The sequence below is a fragment of the Peromyscus leucopus genome, chromosome 9, assembly GCF_004664715.2.
Source record: "Peromyscus leucopus breed LL Stock chromosome 9, UCI_PerLeu_2.1, whole genome shotgun sequence".
Classification (NCBI taxonomy): domain Eukaryota; kingdom Metazoa; phylum Chordata; class Mammalia; order Rodentia; family Cricetidae; genus Peromyscus; species Peromyscus leucopus.
In genome coordinates, this window is record NC_051070.1 from 104,243,865 (window position 1) to 104,264,278 (window position 20,414).

General features: G+C 37.5%; 1 protein-coding gene across 3 annotated transcripts in view; it reads right to left on the minus strand.

The window, feature by feature from the left end:
• Grid1 (glutamate ionotropic receptor delta type subunit 1) overlaps positions 1-20,414 on the minus strand; it is a 714,577-nt gene that overhangs the window by 99,018 nt on the left and 595,145 nt on the right. For all 3 annotated transcript variants that reach the window (XM_028878315.1, XM_028878314.1, XM_028878316.1), the window contains 2 exons: positions 19,248-19,572; positions 18,013-18,151 (listed from right to left, as the gene is read on the minus strand). In XM_028878315.1, coding sequence (XP_028734148.1) covers positions 18,013-18,151; positions 19,248-19,572 — 464 coding nt within the window. The remainder of the gene's footprint in view (positions 1-18,012; positions 18,152-19,247; positions 19,573-20,414) is intronic.

Consider the following 20,414-nt stretch of genomic DNA (forward strand, 5'->3'; position numbering starts at 1 on the left):
ATAAACAATTCCAGCATGCTGAGGTTAAACCATCTGACAAAGTGGCATAATGGTGAACCCAAGAGAAGTTAGCAGGCTCCTTTTAAGCAAGATTAGGGGAATTTCAGCTGTAGTTAAGTGTACTTTGAAGTGATTGGGTGTAGACTCTTAATGGTACAGGAATCATTTTATGATTGGCTCATGACATCTGGTCAGCAACTGTGGTTGTAGTGTCAGAGGTTTGTTTGTAGTGTCAGAGGTCTGTTTGACTGAAAATAGCAAGAACAGTTCCTGCTTGTGGCTGGGTAGGACTCTGATTAGCTACCAGACTGGACATACTTCCTGAGGGTCTGACTAAAGCTAGACATGAGTGAACATAGGATGGTGGGATAATATGGGGCAAAGGTCTTAGCAAACTGGCCCCTGGAAAAAACAAAAAATCAACTACCCCTGTTGGGTTCAGTCCTATTATAAGAGGGGACAGCCGTTTCACATTGCTTGTCTATTATCAGTTTGGAGACCATTTTTACTTCTCTCAAATCTCCCATGACTTGCATCAGCAGCAAATTACTTCCTTTCTTTTAAAATGTTAACAGTTCCACAAGGCTTCAAATTTGCCAAAATATTCTCCCTATTTTCCAAGATATTCAACCTGAGCTTGTGAGAAGACAGTCACCAAAGACCAGGAATACTTGGACTTCTAGCTGAGAAACAGCTGTGCAGCCACTGACCACCAGATGAGAGGACCAGCTCACTCATCTACCTCCTTCTCATGTCAGAGGATCCTAGGACCCAGGCCCCATGGCTTACTCTACTAGGCAGTCTTACTTCAAGTCATCACTGTTTCCATCTAGTGCTTCCACACCACATGGTACAAACAACTATGGCAGCTCACCTCTGCAGCATCTCCAGTTATACAATTTCTCTGCACGGCCTCCCCTTCCCTGCTTTCAAAGCCCCTTCTCACTGCTATTAAATTATCTCCTGACTTGAGGTGACAGATGCCACTCTAGTTCTTTTGCCTACTCATTCATTTTTGCCTAGTCATTTTATTCCTAAACTCTGCAAAGTATAGCGAAGTGTAAGGCCTTTGCTTGGCATGGAAAATTCTAACATAAATATATCAAAATGTCTGTTTTTAAGAAGTTGTGACTAATGAAGGGGAAAAACCTATAAATTGAGAGTAATAATTTATTAAATTCAGTAATAGAAATCCTCAGACAACATACAGTAAAAATTAAAATTCAATAAATCAATTCTGTGTAGGAGCTGCCATAGAAAACCATGAAAGAAAGCACTTTAAGGTTAAAAAATCAAACACACACAACACAGGAAGAGAGGAGAGAGAGAGAGACAGAGAGACAGAGAGAGAGAGAACAAAAATCCTGTTCTGAAAAACCAACTTCTTGAGTACTTAGCATCATAAAGAATATGAACAGACTCAATATGTGAATATTTGTAGCATCACAGCACATACATGTAGCTACAAACTGAGCAATGCTGTGCTACAGAAGTTCAACATTAAACTCAACATTGGAGGGAACCTCTGGAGAAATATGAGCCCCAGGATTCTACCAAATATCTACCAAGGTATTTCTACTGGCAATACAAACAAAGATTTAAAGTAACGAAAAGAGAAGAGGAAAACTCAAGGCAAAAGATTATTATAATAAACCAGTCATCAAGACCTCCATATGGCAGAGAGTATGTAATGACACATGAGAGATCTGGGGACTATAATAGACTATTAACAAAGTATTTACAGAGTGTGTGGTCCCTAACTTCTTACTAGTAATTAACAGGAAGAAGAGGAAGATTTATGGGCAGAACACTGGAACTCGTACAGTGAAACCGCATGAGGCTATAATGATGGATATGTGTCTTTTCACATATGTCAGTGCAGGGAATGCACCATTCAGAATAATGAGTCCTAAGTAAACTCTGGCCTTGAGCCAACAATGATACGTCAATATTTACTAAGCAGTGGCTGATAGAATGCAGTACCTCAAGGCATTAATAATAGGGGAAGTGGGTATGGGGAGAAAGTACTTGGGAACACAGATTTTTCTACTGAACTGCTCAAAATATAAAATGCATTAGCTTGTTTTTAGGAGGAAGTGGGAGAAAGAGTAACTTGAGGCTCTTTGGCACCCTGGACATGTCCATATCCAATTAGCCATAGAGGATGGTTACCTTGAACATCATCTACAGAGGAAGTCTGCAGGGGTCTGTCTGTCTCTAGACTTCAGAACCCAGAGTCTTCCTCAGCAATGGTACTGGATAGCCTTGATGTTCCTTGGACAATTGGATGATATAGTTCTGGATGTGATGTGAGAGAAGGAGCATTCCCCATTCCACAAACCACACATTTATCCCCTAGGGAGTAGTTTTCCTGGGTAATAAAATTCTTACTAATATATCATGAATTCATATGCCCAAGCAGGAATACAAATTCTATAGCTAGTTTGTGCATATGTATGACTTACCCTAGCTATAAAATCTAGGTGTTTTCAATTCACGAATTTCACTGTTGGAATGTGAAACAGTACACATACTGCAGACTACATTTTTCACAATGTGCATAGATCTATGAATACAGGAGCAATAGCAGAATGAAAATAAAACACACAAAAGATATGGAAAAGCTCCCATTTGACCTTTAGAAAAAAAAAAAAAGATATCTCATCAATGTTGCCCAGCAGGGTGCTGGTGTATATACCTGACATGTGCATTCATCCTCAAGCTAAAAATAAAAATGGATAAAACCCTAAACAAACAACATCCAAATCAGCTTCTCACTACATACAGAACTTTAACTGGTGAAAAAGCCAAGGAGTAGAACAGAAAGTGTGACTTCTGAGTCTGTAAAAGATGTTCATGCTCTCCCAGCAGCTGCAGACACCCCTGGGGGTTATATTCTCCTGGATTGTCTCCTGGAGGTGTTTATTCAACTCAGACGGGAGAAAACTTGTTTCTCCTTCCTGAACTAAACTCTGCCTTGAACTATCCCACCCAATGTTCATAACTCTTTACCTGTGAACCAAAAGCCGCATGTCTGCCCTCAGTGACGAATACATCCAACTGACATTGTAGATGTGGTGTCATACATTATGCTAAGCTCTAACTATACAAAGAAGAAAAACAACTAAGCCAGTGAATCCATGGAGCTGACTGTGTGGGGTTCAGATGCGTAGTTTAAAAAGTAAGTATGTAAATATGTGGTTACATCGTGTCATAATTGCTAAGACAGAAAGGTTCCAGGGTGTATAAAGGAGAAAAACAATCATTCAATGTCTTCAGAAAGGCCACCCTGAAGAGGTGGCACAAGAGCAGACTTAGAGTCAGTCAGAACTGGCCAGGTGACAACAGAGAGAAAGTGTTTTCAAAACACGTGATGACCAGGGGGCAGGAAGCTGCCCCTGATATTTAAGGAGCAAAAAGAGGCCAGGGAAGGGCCAGTAAGAGAGGTCAGATCGGAGTTGAGACACAATGAAAGCCACCACTGAGCTTGAAGTGCTGAAAACCACCTCCTAGTCATTATGTTCAGGATTCTAAACCACTTGTAATTACACAGGAGTTTCGAGAACCGTCACGTACGTTCTTTTTGTAAAACAATCCTACTATGGTTTTGGTGAGAATTGAATCTATACCACAATTATGGAGACTGTCCATTTCAACAACATTGTTCCTCTATCTATGAATATTAGAAATTGTTCCACTTTTAAAATATTTGATTTCTCTCAGTGATATTTCATAGTGCCAGTGTACAGTTCTTACAGTTGTTATGAAAATATCCCTAAAACTTGTTTATTTGGGGGCATTGTTGTAATCATTGTGTTTTTTCTTTATATTTGTGTTTTTTTCTTTATATTTTCTAGTTACTGGTCCTAGTATATAAGAGAATGTTGTATTGTACACTGAATGTTTCCTGAAGCATAAAATTTATTGAATTTGATTAGCAGAATTTTAGGACTTTGTACAAACATTGGTCTTGTCACTATGAAATGCAGTTTTCCTTTAAAATCCTATGCTTCTTACTCCTTTTAAAATAAACTTTAAGGAATTTTTTTTATTTTCTGTACGATAGTGTTTTGCCTGCATATGTGTATATACACCACGTGTGTGCAGGGCCTGCAGACGCCGGGTGAGTGGGTGAACCCCTTGGACTGTAGTTACATGAGGTTGTGAGCTGTCATATGGTGCTTAGGACTGAGTCTGGAGCCTATCACAGAGCAGCAAGTGCTCTTCACTACTCAGCCCTCTCTCCACTCCTTCCTTCCATTTCCGTCATTGGCTGTGACGCAGGCATGGACCTCTCTTTGTTCCTACTGATCTCGTAACAGGATTTCAAGTATTTATTCAACTGTGGATGTATTGTTTACTCCTTATTTCTTTATCACTTTAGGTTATTTTTGTTGTTGCTGTCTGTTGTTAGTCAGGGTCTCACTCTATAGTTCAGATAACCTTGAACCCTCACTATACAGGTTAGTCTGGCATTGGACTCCTGGCAATCCTCCTGCCTCAACCTTCTAAGTGCTGTGGTTACAAGCACGTGCAACCAAATACATTTCTGTATTGAGATGGACATGTGCTATTTTTCTCCTGTATCTTATTCATATAAATTACATTGATTTGTTCTCAACTGTTTAAAGAACCATATCTAAGGAATAAAACTCTTACATATTGTGTGCTGTCATTGTTAGGCATTGCTGATTAGCATTTGGGGAGGGCTCCTGCATCTAAGTGTATTGATGGCTGATAGATAATCACCTTCTCTTGTACTATCTTTTTCTGGTGTTGGCATTAGGGTTATGGCAGTTTCATTAAATATATTCTTAAAAGTGATTCTTGGGAAGAGTTTGTGATTATTATTGTTTCTTTGAATGCTGGATAAAATTCACCTGTGAGGGTATGTTGTCCTAGAATTTAATAAGTGGCACAGTGTTTGTTTTACAAATCTAACATCCTGTTTTAAGGGGAAAATTTCCCTTTCATCTCAGCTTTATTTATTGACATAAAGTTGTTTTAGTATTGTTTTATAATCTTCTTACTGTCTAGTGAATTTATTAGAAAATCTTCCTTTCATGCCTGATATTGACAATGTTTGCTTTCTTTTGTTGATTTTTCCTTTGTTTTCTTTTTGACAGTCTCACTATTTATCTCCAACTGACCTGTAACTTGCTGTGTAGCTCAAGACAGCCTCAAGGCATGAGCATGATCCTCCTGTTGCATCTCTTGAGGGTGGGATTGCAGCCCTGTGTAGCCACACCCAGCCGCATTCACAATATATCCATTTTATTTTTTTAAAGGGAGGGGTCAGCCTTTCTAATTTGTTTATTATATCAATCTTATTTACTTCTTCAAACTTCTTTCTATCTAAGTTTACTCCTTATTTTTATGTCTTGTTAAGGGAAAAACTAAGAATCTTCAACTTGGACAAAGCAACACATTTTTTATAGGCGTTTGAAGCTATAACTTATCTTTAAGTACTATTTTAGCTGCATTTCACAATTGTTGACATGATGTGTTTTCATTATTATTTAAATCAGGAACATTTCAGAGATTTCTTTTGTGCCTTTTTCTTTGACACTTGGGTTATTTAGAATTGTGTTATCTAGGTTTCACTGTACATTTCCCAGGTTGTTTATTTCCATTAGTTTCTGACTTAATGGGCTTGTGAGTGACAGAACACCCTCCAGAAGGTTAACTCTTACATTTGCAATGCTTTAGCTCCATGACGACAATGTCTTTTGTGCCCAATGTTTGTGCATATTTCAAAATGTTGACTTTGGAGTTTGGGGGTGAAATGTTCTACAAATGCCAACTGTGTCAAGGTAATTGGTGGAGATGTTTTGAGCGATATAATCTTAGTGGATTTGCTTACTGTTTATGCATTTCCTAGGAGAATGCGGTTAGGATTTGATTGTTTTAGACTTTTCTATTTCTCCTATTAGATCTGTCACAATTTAAAAAAAAAAAAAACTTTAATGTTCCACATATATTGTCTTTCTGGTACAGTTATTTTGGTTATCATTATGCAATGTCCCTAACTAACAATATCCAGGGTGTAACTTACTGGTTTTTTATTCTTACTATATACATGATGTGTGTTTCTCTCTCCCTGTCAATATACGTGTGCCTTTATGCTTTAAGAGTTTCTAGATTTTTCAGACTTTCAGTTGTTAATAATTGAGGCTCTAGTCCCTTGCCCATTACTCAATCCTAATGTGAAGAAACCTATAATCTCTTCTTCATGTGTCCCAATAATATGTGTCACTTTCCTCTTAAGGTTTTTGAGGCTACAAAGGCAGGAAATGATTTGTATGTGTGTTAAAATACATTTTTTAAAAAATGGCTGGTCACTTAGGGACTGGAAATGCATACATGCTCCTTTTTATTAGCTAGAAGCACTAAGTGCTGAACTGTAATACGAATCAAGTCAACTGGGATATAGTCACACACCGACTCTGCTACAGGATATCTGTGACAAGAAGAACTAAGATTCCACATCACACCAGTGAGGCTGAGTCACTGACCTCACTGTGAGTAGAAAGGACTTTGGTACTCACCAACTGCTTAGAGTCATTCACATCGGTGTCAAAGCTTACACACTTCAGGGCCTTGAGGGTACAAGGTGAGAATGGGAAGTGAAGTGAGGTTAAATGACTTGGACACACTGTCATAGAGCTAGATAGGGGGAAAGAGGATTTGAACCCAGGAAGTCAGGTATCAGTGGCTACGCTCATAGCAAACACAATTTCATGAGCAGGTTATTCAGCTGCTACTTTTTAAAATGAGTTTTTAGTCTGAGTATGAGTCCTCTTAACAAAAGGTGCCACTCACCTAAGACTTTTAGACAAGTATTCCAGAATACAGGCACTGATAAAACAGGGTGACTGGGGTGTGCAACCCTTTTCCAATACTAAATTTTCCAGTTTTTGCTATAAGTATGATAATATGTAAACTGACCCAGGGAAGGAAATAATCACGAAAATATGAAGTTTTTGTAGTGAATCAAAAGTCAGATATGTGTCTCAGGAAGAGAACTTACCTTACTACAAATGAATAGGCAAAATTGCTCAAAGGAGTCAACTACATCCTTGTTCTTCAGAGGAGCTTATTCTCTCTTGTGTTGTGTATGCCTTTAAGGAGTTTATAAATTCCAAATACTAGGGTAGTAATTATGAACACTCACATGGACAGATGGAATATAAGTGCTACATTGTTATATGCTATACTGGAATGTTGTAGATTGAAGGTTAGTTTGATCAATAAGGAAAATGTTGATAGGAAGAGGACAGACAGCTGTCATTCATTCCTTCAGCTGAGTACTCAAATGGCCAGGCAGTGTTCTGGTCAGGGAACCATAGACCATGTACAAGCAGTGATGTTACCCACTTATCAAACACTGGGAAATTTCCAGAGGACAGAAATTAATGAGGGGCTCTGTTCCTTTGAAAATACATCATTACAGTGGGTTTCCTTTGTACATACAGAGACAAATTTAAAGTGGAGCAATGGAAAGCCCCTGGGTTCCACTGAGATCTGCAGGACACAATATGTAGAAACCCAGTTCATGGGCAGTTGATGCTGACAAATTGTAATTTGTCAGTAAAATGTAGAAAATAGTAACAGCAAGGAGGAGGATTAGAAAAGCCACACAGTGACTTTTCTACCCATTATAGAAGCTACAGCAACCATAACACTACAGCGGAGGTAAACATTCCAAAGGAAAACTTTTACAGGAAATCACCACACTTGCTTCTGGCATTTAAATCATAGTTTACACCTCTTTGCCTGAATTCAAAAATTCCCCCAAAAGACTAGAATGTAAGATGGAAACTACATCCAGGTATACGACTAAAAAATCCAAGGAGAACCTTTATTCGCCCTTATGGGAAGAGTTCTCAGCAGTCAAGGACATCAAACAGCAAGATGGTCTGGAAAGCCCAAGAAAAATTTCAACAGAAAAACAACACCCAATATGCTTTCCTAATATTGCACAGTGTTGGAAAGCATCTGCTTGAGAAACTTAAATTTAAAAAATGTAAATTTAATTACTTATAGAAAGGGCTCTTTATAACAATACTTGAGAATGAAATCCATAAACCTGTGCCTAACAATAAAAGTGGCATCCAAAAAGAGGGAGGAAGAGAGGAAGGAAATAAGTAGAGCTTATCCAGTCAGCAAAATGGAAGCCACACACACACACACAAATGAACAGAAATGGAAGAAAAACTGAAAGTCGTCCAGAGAAGTTCAGTAGACATGAGGACTCATGGGGAGAGCTAGTGCTTCCAGAAAAGAGGCATAATGTGAGAGACTGATACTGAAGAAAAGTCACTTGGCCAAACTGCAGGCTTCTGAAGAAAAGACTCACAAATTCTCAGTGTGAGTGGAGTCTTAGACTACATGAAACCCCATCTCAATCAACCAACCAACCAACCAATCAATCAATCAATAAGTAGAATGAGGGGGTAGATCACATCTATACTAGAGAACAGTTATTATGCTGTTAATGTAAGGTTACTAGGAATGCAGATTGGACTGTTATAAATTTGATGCTAATTATAATGCCTATGGCAAAACTGAGACTATAACATACATATGTATAATAATTATAGTCAAAGAATATAATGTGTACAAATAACCAAAAGCATTAAAATGGCCGACAAAAGTATATTTAACACAAAACAAAACATTAATGGAAAAAACAAAAAAAGGCATAAGACATGTAGTAAGCATGATCAGTCTCTCCTAATCAGTGATTATATTAAATATAAACAGATTAATGTTATTTTAAGTAATCTGTATTACTTAAAAATACTGTTAATAAAATGATTTTTATATTACCCAACAATATGCTATATGTAAATAACTCACTATAGATTCAAAGACAGGTAAATAAAAAATAGAATAAAGACACTCCATGCAAATATTAAACAAAAGAGAAAAGGGATGTCTATACTTATTTCAGACCAAAGGGATGTTAACTCAAAAACTGTCACAAAGGATAAGAAAAAAATCATGTGATAAAAAAATCAATTTATCAAGAGTGTATCATATTTATACACTTAATTTGAAATACCTACATGTATTTACATGTAGGTTTTTAAGAAACTATGAACAAAACTGAAAGAATAGATAGCAACTTAAGGAAAATATAAATATTTGTTACCACACTGCATCCAGTAATGTATAGATTAAAACAAAAAGTCAATAAATCAAGAACAGGCTAAAATAACATTATAGACAAAAAGGCCTAACAGAAAAATCAATCCAATGGCAACAAAAGACACATTTTATCAACCCATATGCAAAATCCTTCAATATTAATTACATGTTAGACCACAAATTGAGTTTAACAAATTTAAGAAGATTAAAATCTTATAAACCACAAGCTATAAAACCAGAAAGTAATAACAGGAGGAAAAAATTCACTAAATATGAAAATTAAATAACAACACCGGAGCAGTCAGTGGGTTAAAGATGAAATCAGAAGAAGTATCCCCTAAAACCTTTAAATATGAACAAAGAAAAATATAACAAAAATTATGAGCTATATCTATAGCAGTTTTTTTGTTTTGGTTTTTTTTTTTTTTTTTTTTTTTTTTTTTTTTGGTTTTTTGGTTTTTCAAGACAGGGTTTCTCTGTGTAGCTTTGCGCCTTTCCTGGAACTAGCTTTGGAGACCAGGCTGGCCTTGAACTCACAGAGATCTGCCTGGCTCTGCCTCCCGATAGCAGTTCTAAGAAGACACAATAAACCTATATAAGTAACAACAAAAGACCTCAAGTAAACAAAGAACTAGTGAAAAAAAAGCATCATCGTTCTCATGTAGCCATTCACCCTAGGAACCAGAAATTCACCTTGCATAAATTCAACTAGAAATTCAACCACCATCACGAGAGCAACTTGGCTATGATGTGGGTGTTCAATTGCCTTCTGATGAGATTGGGGACCTGTGCCTTGGGGGAATAAGTGGGGAAGTGTCTTAGTTCTATTGCTGTGAGGAGACACCATGACCAAGGTAGCTCTTGTGAAAAGGAAGCTCTTAATTGGGGCTAGCTTACAGTTTCAGAGGATTAGTCCGTTACCATCATGGTGGGGAGCAGGGCATCATGAAGGAGGCATAGTACTGAAGAAGTAGCTGAGAGCTTTACACCTTGATCCACAGGCAGGCAGAGAGAGCTGAGAGATACTGGGCCTGGAAGGGGCTTTGAAATCTCAAAGCTCAACCCCCAGAGACACACTTCCAACAAACAAGGCCACACCCCTGAGTCCTTCCAAACAGTTCATCAACTGGGGCCTAAGCATGCAAATATTAGTCTATAGGGGAGGCACACTCATTCAAACCACCACAGGAAGGGCCGGCCTATGTCTGATGCTGTAAGTCTGGTAAACAACCCATGTCGAGTAAAGCTGCAATCCAAAACAGAAAACTTACTGATGTTTAAACTGACAAAGTAGAAATCTACCATGTTTACACCCTTAGACAGATACTGCTCCCAACGTTTATCAGGGACGAGTTCTCAGTGCAAATCTTTCCTACTCAAGAAAGGTTGTGGCCCCAGTCTTAAACATTTATGGCATCCCTGCTAAGTAAAAATAGCAGAAGAGGGACAGAATTACAAAAGAGACAGATTTAGTGAAGAGATATGAAATGTCATCCTCTCAGCCAATACAGCTATCATACTTGTTAATACAATATTATATATTATAGTATGTATACAGTGTTAACCACAATAACTGTAGTTACCTGTACTGAGATCACACAAGAGCATCCCTACATCTGGAAATTACTAATGTGGTCCCATCTTGACCTCTGACTATTGACTACTGACTCATGGAGAAAAAGGAAAAAGCCATTGTTTTTCTTTGTGCACCCACAGCTACGCACACCAGGCTCCTAAAGATAACTCCACACTCAAACAGTTCCGGTTAGTCTCAAAGCCTCTCTGTCTCACTTTGTCTCTGTCTGTTTGCCTGTCAGTTTGTGTGTCTGTCTGTCTATGTATCTATGCATGTATGTATGTATCTAGCTGGCATGTATCTATCTCTCTCTCTCTCAACGCACCCCCCCCCACATAAATTATAATGAACTAGAGGGAGAGATCTGTGTGGAAAAGGTGGATACTGATAAGTGTAGCCTCTTCCAGGGATGAGTAGTTGGTATGCACTGCTTCCATGTGAGAAATTGTCTAAAAACAGCATCATTAATGTTTCAGGTTTCAAACTGAGATCTTTGATCCACTTGGATTTAATTTTTGTGCAGGGTGATAGATAAGGGTCTGATTTCATCCTTCTGCATGTAGACATCCAGTTTTCCACAGTACTAGAAGCTCATGGAGATCCCATCCCCAAGGGGTACATTTACAACACAGCTCCCGCATCTCAGGAAACATTGTGCAAGAAAAGGCAGAAAGATTTTAAGAACCAAAATACCAAGAAGTCTGTTATAAAACAGGCCTTTCCTGGAAATAGCCGCATAAGCATGGCTGGAACAATAGCAATATCAAGGGACATGTTAATGTGGAAGGGGAAAGTTTTGTGGGCTCCCACCCCTGGACAAGGAACTAAAGGCAACTAATGACTACTTAGAGAAGAAGTAGCCTCTTCCAGGGGATAGGTCCCCTTATTGGTTGTCCAATGCAGCGTGGTCAGCTCTAAAACTCTCTAAAACTGTATTTTAACACACACATGAAACAAAAATGGATTCAGAAGGTTGCATATATATATGTATGTATGCACATACATATATATGCAACAATAATAACCAAATAAGAAGAGAGGTTATCAACTTGAGGAAGTACATGGGAGGGGTTCAAAGGAAGCCAACTGGAAGGGGCTAAAGGGGGGAGAGAAGGGAAAGTGACGTAATTCTATTTCAATTAAAACCATAATTTTAAAAATTGTTTAAAAAAGAAGTTGTATAAAACAAACATAATTAATAAAATGAACAAACTAAGTTAAAATTAAAATAAAGAAGGAAATAAAATGAAGAAAGAAATGAACAAAATAGAAACTAGGAAAGCAATTGAAAAGATTGAGAAAATTGGTCTCATTGAAGAAATGAAACGGACAAAGTTTTAGCTACACATGTAAAAAAGAAAGGCTTGGATGAAATTGTAAATGAAAATAAAGACAACTTAAAACTATACAAACAAATATCATAAAAGACTAAGAACAACCATACACACCCAAATATCAGATAACCTAAAAGAAATGGATAAAAGCAAGCAACCTGCCAAGAACAAAGGATGAAGAAATAGAAAGTATCAAGAGTAAGAAGAATGCATCATTAATAGCCTCCCAACAAAGAAAATGCCTGAACCTATAGCTTCACTGTTGAAGTATACAAGACATTTAGAGAAATCCTTCTTAGAATCTTCCAAAATACTACACAAGTTGGTTCAAATTCACTGTATAGAGCCCCCAGTTCCCTGGTACAAAAGCCCCCCCCCAAAAAAAAGTACAAAGAAATGACAGGCTAATATCCAAAATGAATACAGATGCCCAAATCCTTGACAGAATGGCAACAAACCACATTCAACAATACATTAAAACAATAACATTTTGAGGAGCTAAGAGACTTTACAAGACTGGTCCAAGCCAGGTAAGCCTTAAGTGTGATATAACACATTAGCATAACAGAGAAAAATTATATATTCACTTCAACAGATGTCAAATAGCATTTGACAAAACTTAAGTCCTTTCATGATAAAATAATCTCAATGAGTTAGAAAAGGACTCATTGTAACTGGGTGTGCAAGGGCAGACTCATCAAGTCCATAGTCACCACAGCACTTGGTGCTGAAGAGCTCTGCACCTCTCCTCTGAGACTGGGAACAAGGATGCTCAGTCTTACAATCTTGTCAGTATAGTACTGGAACTACTAGCCAGACCAATGAGGAAAGAAAAGGAAATAGAAGAAATTTAACTTGGAAAATAGGAAGTACAAATGTTCCTAATTGCAGATGGCATCATTTTCTACATGGGAAACCCCAAATATTTCAATCAATTAAGTATGAGAATCAATACAGGAATGAAGGAAAATTTGAAGACATAAAGTTAACACGTTATACATGTGCAGACAAAGCTCCCATGCACATGAAATGCAATAATAAAACAAAAATATAAAATTAGCATGTGAAATTGATATTTGCATAGACTAACAATGAGTGATATGAAAAATGAATCAATAATAAAGCATCAAATGCTTTTAGGTATAAATTTAGCCAAGGAGGTGAAGGATGTATACTCTGAAAACTAGAAGAGACAAGAGAAAATGATGCAAATGATAGAAAAAACTATCCTGTGTTCATGGATTGAAATAATCACTAACATTAATATATCTACACTAAAATACATTGATAGGTACATCAGAGAGGCAATTTAGGATGACCTAAATCTGTGTTCCTGGGTCACATGACACATGACAATTGAGCCACAGTCACTCAAATTTGGTTCTAGAATGAACTAGGTCTTATTTCTCTCTCTCTATAAAAGAAAATACTACCAAAAGTGATTGGTAAAACAAAAGCAACCCTATCAAAAATCAAAAGTCATTTTTTCATAGAGATAGAAAAAAATGACTCTGAAATCCCTGCTCATCAACAGAAACCACCCAATCAATTTGAGGAATGTAACAAACATAGATAAACATGGGGTATCACATTGCCTATGTCAAAGTAATCTACAAAACTAGGGTAATCCTAAGCAGTGTGATATCGGTACAGAAGATACAGACAGATCTGTATAAGATAACAGAGAACCTGGAAATAAACCTGCACACTCATAGGTAATGGATCTTGAACAATGCTGCCAAGAATACATGTTGGAGAAGGCTTATTTTTCAACACTTGGTGTTGGGAAACTGGGTATTCCACATGCAAAGAAGAACATTTCTCATCATGTGTAAAATTAATTAAGCCTAAACTGTAAAATCTGAAAATACAGAACTTTCAAAAGAAACTGCAGAAAGCTATTTGTTATTGGACTAGTTAATGATTTTATTTTATTTCTTATTTGGATGACCCAAAAAGTAAAGATAACAACAGCAAATATAAAGCATAAACATATAAAATTATAACAAGCTAAAAATCTTTAGCAAAGAAAACAATGTACAGAATAAATAAGAGCCTGTGTAGTGATAGAAAATATCTGAAGACCATGCATCTGGTTATTTGTTAAAATTCAAAATATATAAACAAGTAACAATTCAACAGCAAGAAAACAAATAGCGGGATTTATACACAGTCAGAGGGCCTTTGCATAGTGACATAAATTTCTATTCCCAGCATCATCATCAGGCTGAAACAAAAAGATGGCAAATTTGAGGCCAATTAAACAGCAAAATTTTGCATCAAATAAACCAAAATATATGAGGGACCTGAATAAATGCTTATCAAAACACACATTGCCCATATGCATATGAAAATAAAATGTTCAATAGTATTAATTATCAAATAAATAGAACTCAAAGCCTACCCATTAGAATAGCTATTTTGAGCACTGTTGGTAAGAATACAAATTAGTATAGAATATGGAAAAGTGCAGAGTCCTCATAAAATACATCTAGAAATTATATATGATCTGATAACCCAACTTCTCAGTTTATGACTAAAAGAAATGAGGTTGCAATCTTGAAGATAAATCATATTCCTATGTTCATTACAGCATCTTTCTCTATGGCCAAGACAGGGGATCAACTGAAAACTTCCCATACAGATGAATGGTTAAAGAGACTAAAACACACATGATGATAGACAGGACAGATAGATATTGATAGAACTCACATATGTTACTCAGAGTTTAAAAAGAAGGAACCATTGTCATTTATGAAAACCTAGAGGGTGTTAAATTGAAAAAAAAAACAGACACAGAAAGCCAAATATTTCTTCATGATCTCTCTTTTATGTGAGTCTAAAATGTCTAACTCATGGAAGCAGAGAGTAGAATGATAACCAGGAGGGATAAGGTGTAAATGAGTGTAGATTTTCATTAAGGTGTGATGAATATGTTCTGCAGATCTAATGAACACAATGGTGGCTAAAGCTAATGATACCAGACCTTATACTTGAAACTGCTTGGACTGTAGATTTTAACACATGTCCACACAGTAATCATGAGATGTGTTGTTAAGCTTTATTCTGTCTCTAAATAGTATATTTAATGGAAAGGACAGCTTTTCACCTTGGGGGCACTGAAGACTTTACATTTACAGTGTTCCTGGCAGAGGTATCTTGGTTTATAAACAGTTCTATGCCAAGGACTAATTCTTTCCAAATGATGGTTAAAGTTGTTTATTTCAAATTTTCTTTTCAAAAAAGGAAACACATTCATGCAGTTGTTGTTGTTTTTTTTTTTTTAAAAAAAAAAAAAAAAAAAAAAAGCTTGTCAATGAACACCCCAATCTGTTGCTTAAACACTGAGTCCGTATCTGGTAGTAGTGAGTGATTCTAATGTAAAACATTAAGATAGAAAGCCTCTAAGCCTTTGTTTCCAAACCCGACAGCACAGATCCCCATGTTTCATTGGAACTTGGTGGTGGGTCTCAGCCCAAATTACCACATTCACAATTCACATACACACAATCACACCATGCTCTTGAGGTAGGAGAGCCTTGAGGACCACTCCATCTGAAGAAATACCTTCACCTTCATACTACTGTAGTGTTTTGCCTCATCTTTCCCCCACAGCACTCTTGATAGCCTATTTTTTATGTTATTGTCCCCTCCAGAGCAGGGGCTTTTCTCCTGTACAATGTTGTTATCTAAACTTCTCTCAACCATACCTAGTCCATACTGCTTAACAAATAATGCTTGGATAAATGAATAAAGAAAAAAAACCCACTTCAACATGAACTTCAATCCAAATATAGAAATTAATGTAAAATTGGTACGGACCACAATGAAAAATATAAAACTATAAAAGTTTTAGGAAGGAGAAAATCTCCAACATCTTATGCCAGGCTAAGATGATGTCAAAATCCTGACTGGTCCAGGAATACATTCTAAATTAGACCTCATCAAAATTGAAAACTTTTCTCTGTGATCCTGTTAAGAGATTTAAAATGCAAGCTACAGAGTGGAATAAGATGTTTGCAAATCACATATCAGATGAAGAAGTACATTTGATAAAATATGTAAAAAATATATAAATAGAAAACACCCAAGGAACCTTCCAAAGTCAATGGCAGGGCTCAAATAGTCCAATTAGAAAAGAAGTAAAATATTAAAATCAGATTTTTCTTGACAAGGATGTATAAGTAAATAAGCATAGAAAAAGTATTCATTGTTGTTCATTAGGAAAATGAAAATTTAACCCATAATGAAACATCACTCTACATATCAGAATAAAGAAATAAAACGTGAAAACAACACTAAATGCCAACACAGTTTCTTATCAAATTCATCATTCAATTGTCATACAACCTAGCAATTGCACTCTTGTATAATGATTGCATGTAAATGAAACCTTATGTTCACACAAGAACCTACAGAAATGTTCAGAGTAGCTTTATTCATAATTGCCAAGAACTGGAAGCAGCCCAGATGTCCTCCAATGGGTGGATGATTAAACAAACTGTAGTACATGGAATGCGCTCATCACTGAGAGGCAATGAACTATGACTACACCAGCAACCTGCAAGAGTCACTGAGGAATCAGGCTAACTAAAAAAGCCACAGTCAAAGTGCACAATTCTACTTATATAGCATATTTAATGGAAAATCTAAATAAAACCAGTCAATCATATCAATATCAATACCTGAGTGTAATACTATACTACAGTTTTGCTAAATGTTGCATTGGGGAAAACTAGGCTGATCCTAGGAGACCTCTCTGTGTTATTACAACTGCATATGAATCTCTAATTATCGCAGTTAAAATGTCAATTTCATAATGATATCAGATAATATCAAACTGAATCTTGAGTCCTAGTCAAGGAATTTGAATTCTTAAATAGGCAGTTGGGAGCAAAAGAAACAGATTGAAACAGAAAACTCCATACATGAGGAGAGCAAAAGAACCAAGAGGTTGATAGTGATACAGTGAACTGGAAATGTTAGGAAAAGCAGGAACTTCACAGCAGAGCCCAGGGGAGAGGCCATACTGGAATCACTATGCTATCCAGCTAAGTACTGGGCAGATCCAGGCCTGCTCTCACCTGGGCACCTTCAGGTTTAATACACATTTACTTTGTGCCTTTGTTCTGTTGTGGTAGTATGTGGTTTTCTGTGTGTTTGTTTGTTTTTGGTAATTTGCACTGCATCTGAGAATCTGATCATAATTAAGGCATTTTCAAGAGTAACTTTGACATTGAATTTATTCTCTCATTGTATAATTTTAACATTTTGCAAAAATGAAGGAAGAAAGTCATACCTGAAATTATATTTTAATTAAATAAAACAAGAATTCACTCTTGATAAAACTCTTATAATTTTATGAATATAAGCAAAAACAAATATTTGGTGTGGGTGTGTGTGTGTTTACATGTTTACCTTGGCATGCATGTAAAGGTCAGAAGATCTGGTTTTTTCCTTCCACATGTGGGTGCCATGGATTGAATTTAGGTCATCAGCCTTGACCACTGCCATCTTTACCAACTGTGCCATCGCCAGGGCCCAACTGGCATGTTTTTAAAAAATAATTTTAAGATCTTTGAAGATCTGAAAATATATTGGATTTGTGATCTTAATTAATTTTAAATGAATGTTGATAAAATTTTGATTAAATGTGGTTACATTCTATTTTTAAAAGTCTGAGGAAATTTAATTTGTTAATTTTGTGTTTCAGTTTATTAGTTTTATAATCAATGTTTAAATGTTCAGATAAATTTAATTTATATATTTATGTAATCATGACTACAACAAATTGCAGGATTGGAGCCCTTCTCACGTTAAACATTCCCTTTATCCAGCTTCAGAGCCTGTGTCTGAGTATGTCTCTGCCTGGTGCCTCTCTCTACACCATCGGGCAGCCTCAACAAGACTACATCAGAGCTGATGTAGATCAAGGAGGAGCAGACGTACCTTATGGGGTTGTCCATCCTGGACACTGTGAGGAAAGCAGCAAGGTTGGCTGTGTAGGAGGAACACACAATGAGGGTGAAGAGCCACCAGCTGCCCATCACGATGCGCATGGCCACAGAGTTCACAGAAGACTCGCCACCTGCAGAATGCAGAGAGATTAGCTGTGCCTTCCTCTCACTCCGACCTCCAGCAAGATTCTGCCTCCTTGGCCAAGGTCAAAGTCTGCTATCACTTGTGCACAGAACTTTTTTTTTTTAAGGAAATGTTCTTAAAACCACCAATATGGGGAAAGGCCAGAGGATGGTAAAAGGCAGGGAAATTGAGATTGGAATCTAGTGATGAGAAATTTGTCATAACACCAAGTCTTCCAGCTACAAGGTTCTATCTCATTGTGGCAAGAACTTCCAGAGCTAGTGCGCAATATAAGATCTTTGGCAATTTCAAATTCACATGGAGAACACTTAGGAATTCTGTAAATAAAGAATTTCTTCCTACCTGGAGGCCTCCTAGCTTTCTTTTAACTCAGAGAAATGAGATCTCCCATATCACTTTTATTGATATTCAGCTGCCCTCACTGGATGATTTTCCCCTCCGGGATTCTCAGAAAGCACTGCATGTAGCAGTCAGTGAGAAGCTACCTCTTTGTAGCCAATTATTTCTCTTTGGTCCCTTAGGTGGTAGTAGAAGAAATCTCTCTCCCTATTCTCCTTATGTAACCTTGAAAAGATTTTGCCATGATGCTTGCAGGGCTGAGATTCACATTAAGAACTTTGCAATTTGTTTCTGGTCAAAATTGCACAATCCTGAAACTCACCACTAGACAGAAGTGCTACCAGGCCTCTGGAAGGTAGGAGACATTATATTTCAAGAATAGCTGGAGTAGCACTTTACAGATTGCTGCACTATGTGAATGTTTGTGCAGCGTTCCATTTGACAACCTTGCATGCATAGCAATCAATCTAACATGGGAGGGAAGGAAAATACACTGAAATCCAAAGTTAATTTTCTCTAAAATGGAGAATCAGGAATGAAAGTTGGGAATCTTTGTTGCTTTATTTAATTTCCACCTGGTATTGCTTAGAAAAACCGAGTGCAGCCTGATATTGGCAATGTCCTGAGATCAAATAAAATCACATTTAAAATGACTTTTGTGATATGCATCTGAGAATTTTACCAGAGGATAAGCTTTTTCGGGCCCCCAGGGCTCTTCAGACAAGAGACGACTGGGAAGGTACCTTGCTGAACAAAGGCTCCATAGACAATCCAGATGGCACTGTGCAGGGTGGCGGAGGCAGAGGGTCGTGGCTGGGCAGTGCTCTGAGCCCTCACAGCCTGTATCCGGTTCAACACGAATATGAGCACACCAACCACAGGGATGGCAGCGGCGATGCAGGCCCACACGGCGAAATCAAAGGGAGCAAAAAGGGAGAAGATGCTGATTTTCTCCTCAGGCTTCTTGATGAGGATCCCTACCGAGTAGTCCATGTATCGCTTGCTGAAGTCCACAACACTCTCCCTCTCTGGGGTGATGGTGATAGCAGAGATGGCCAAGTCTGCTCTCTGAGAGACAAAGAAGTTCATGAGAAGTGACTTTCAGTTCATTGCTGATTTCTACCCTAGGTCAAGGTCCACCTTCTACTCATTTCAAAGATCTGCTCAGAGGCAATGGGTTTGAGAGCTGACCCCTGAGAATACAGAGAACATAAGGACAATTCAACACCATGTTGTTTATTACCTCCTTCATCTTACAGATGTCTCTCCCTGGACCTAAAACCTCCTACAACATTCTTCTAGATAATAAAGTTCAGTAAAGGATCTTTACTTCCCATGAATTCCACTTGCTTCTTTTCTTATCATTCCACCTAGCAAACTTTATCTCCTTTCTGCCTGTGTTCCAGTCAAAATGCCATAACACTGAAAGTCAGCACTAAGTAGACGAGTAATCCAAAAGGGCACCTTGGCCTTCTACTTCCTACCAAGGACATCCTTCTTCCTTCAAGGTTAATCTGTATCCTCCCTGCATAGCGAGGGCAGGTACCAGCTATTTCTCCAGCAAGCTTCTGCCACTTCCATTATCCCACCTCCATTGACTGCACTTCTAAAATACTTCAGAATTCTGTTAAATGATTGTCCAAGTGTGTTCAACCTCAAAAAATATTCTTCGTTGATTTTTAAAGTTTTCATTTATTATTTGTGTGTGTGAGAGGAAGAGAGAGACAGAGAGGGGTGTGAGGGCAGGTACATGTGTGGAGGTCAGAGGTCAACTTCAGGTATTGGTTCTCTCCGATCTTGACATGGGTTCTGGAAGTCAAACCTAGGCCTTCAGACTTGAACAGCAAGTGTTCTTACTTTCTGGGGCATCTTGCTGCCTTTCTTGTTTTATGTGCACACTGTGTGCTAGG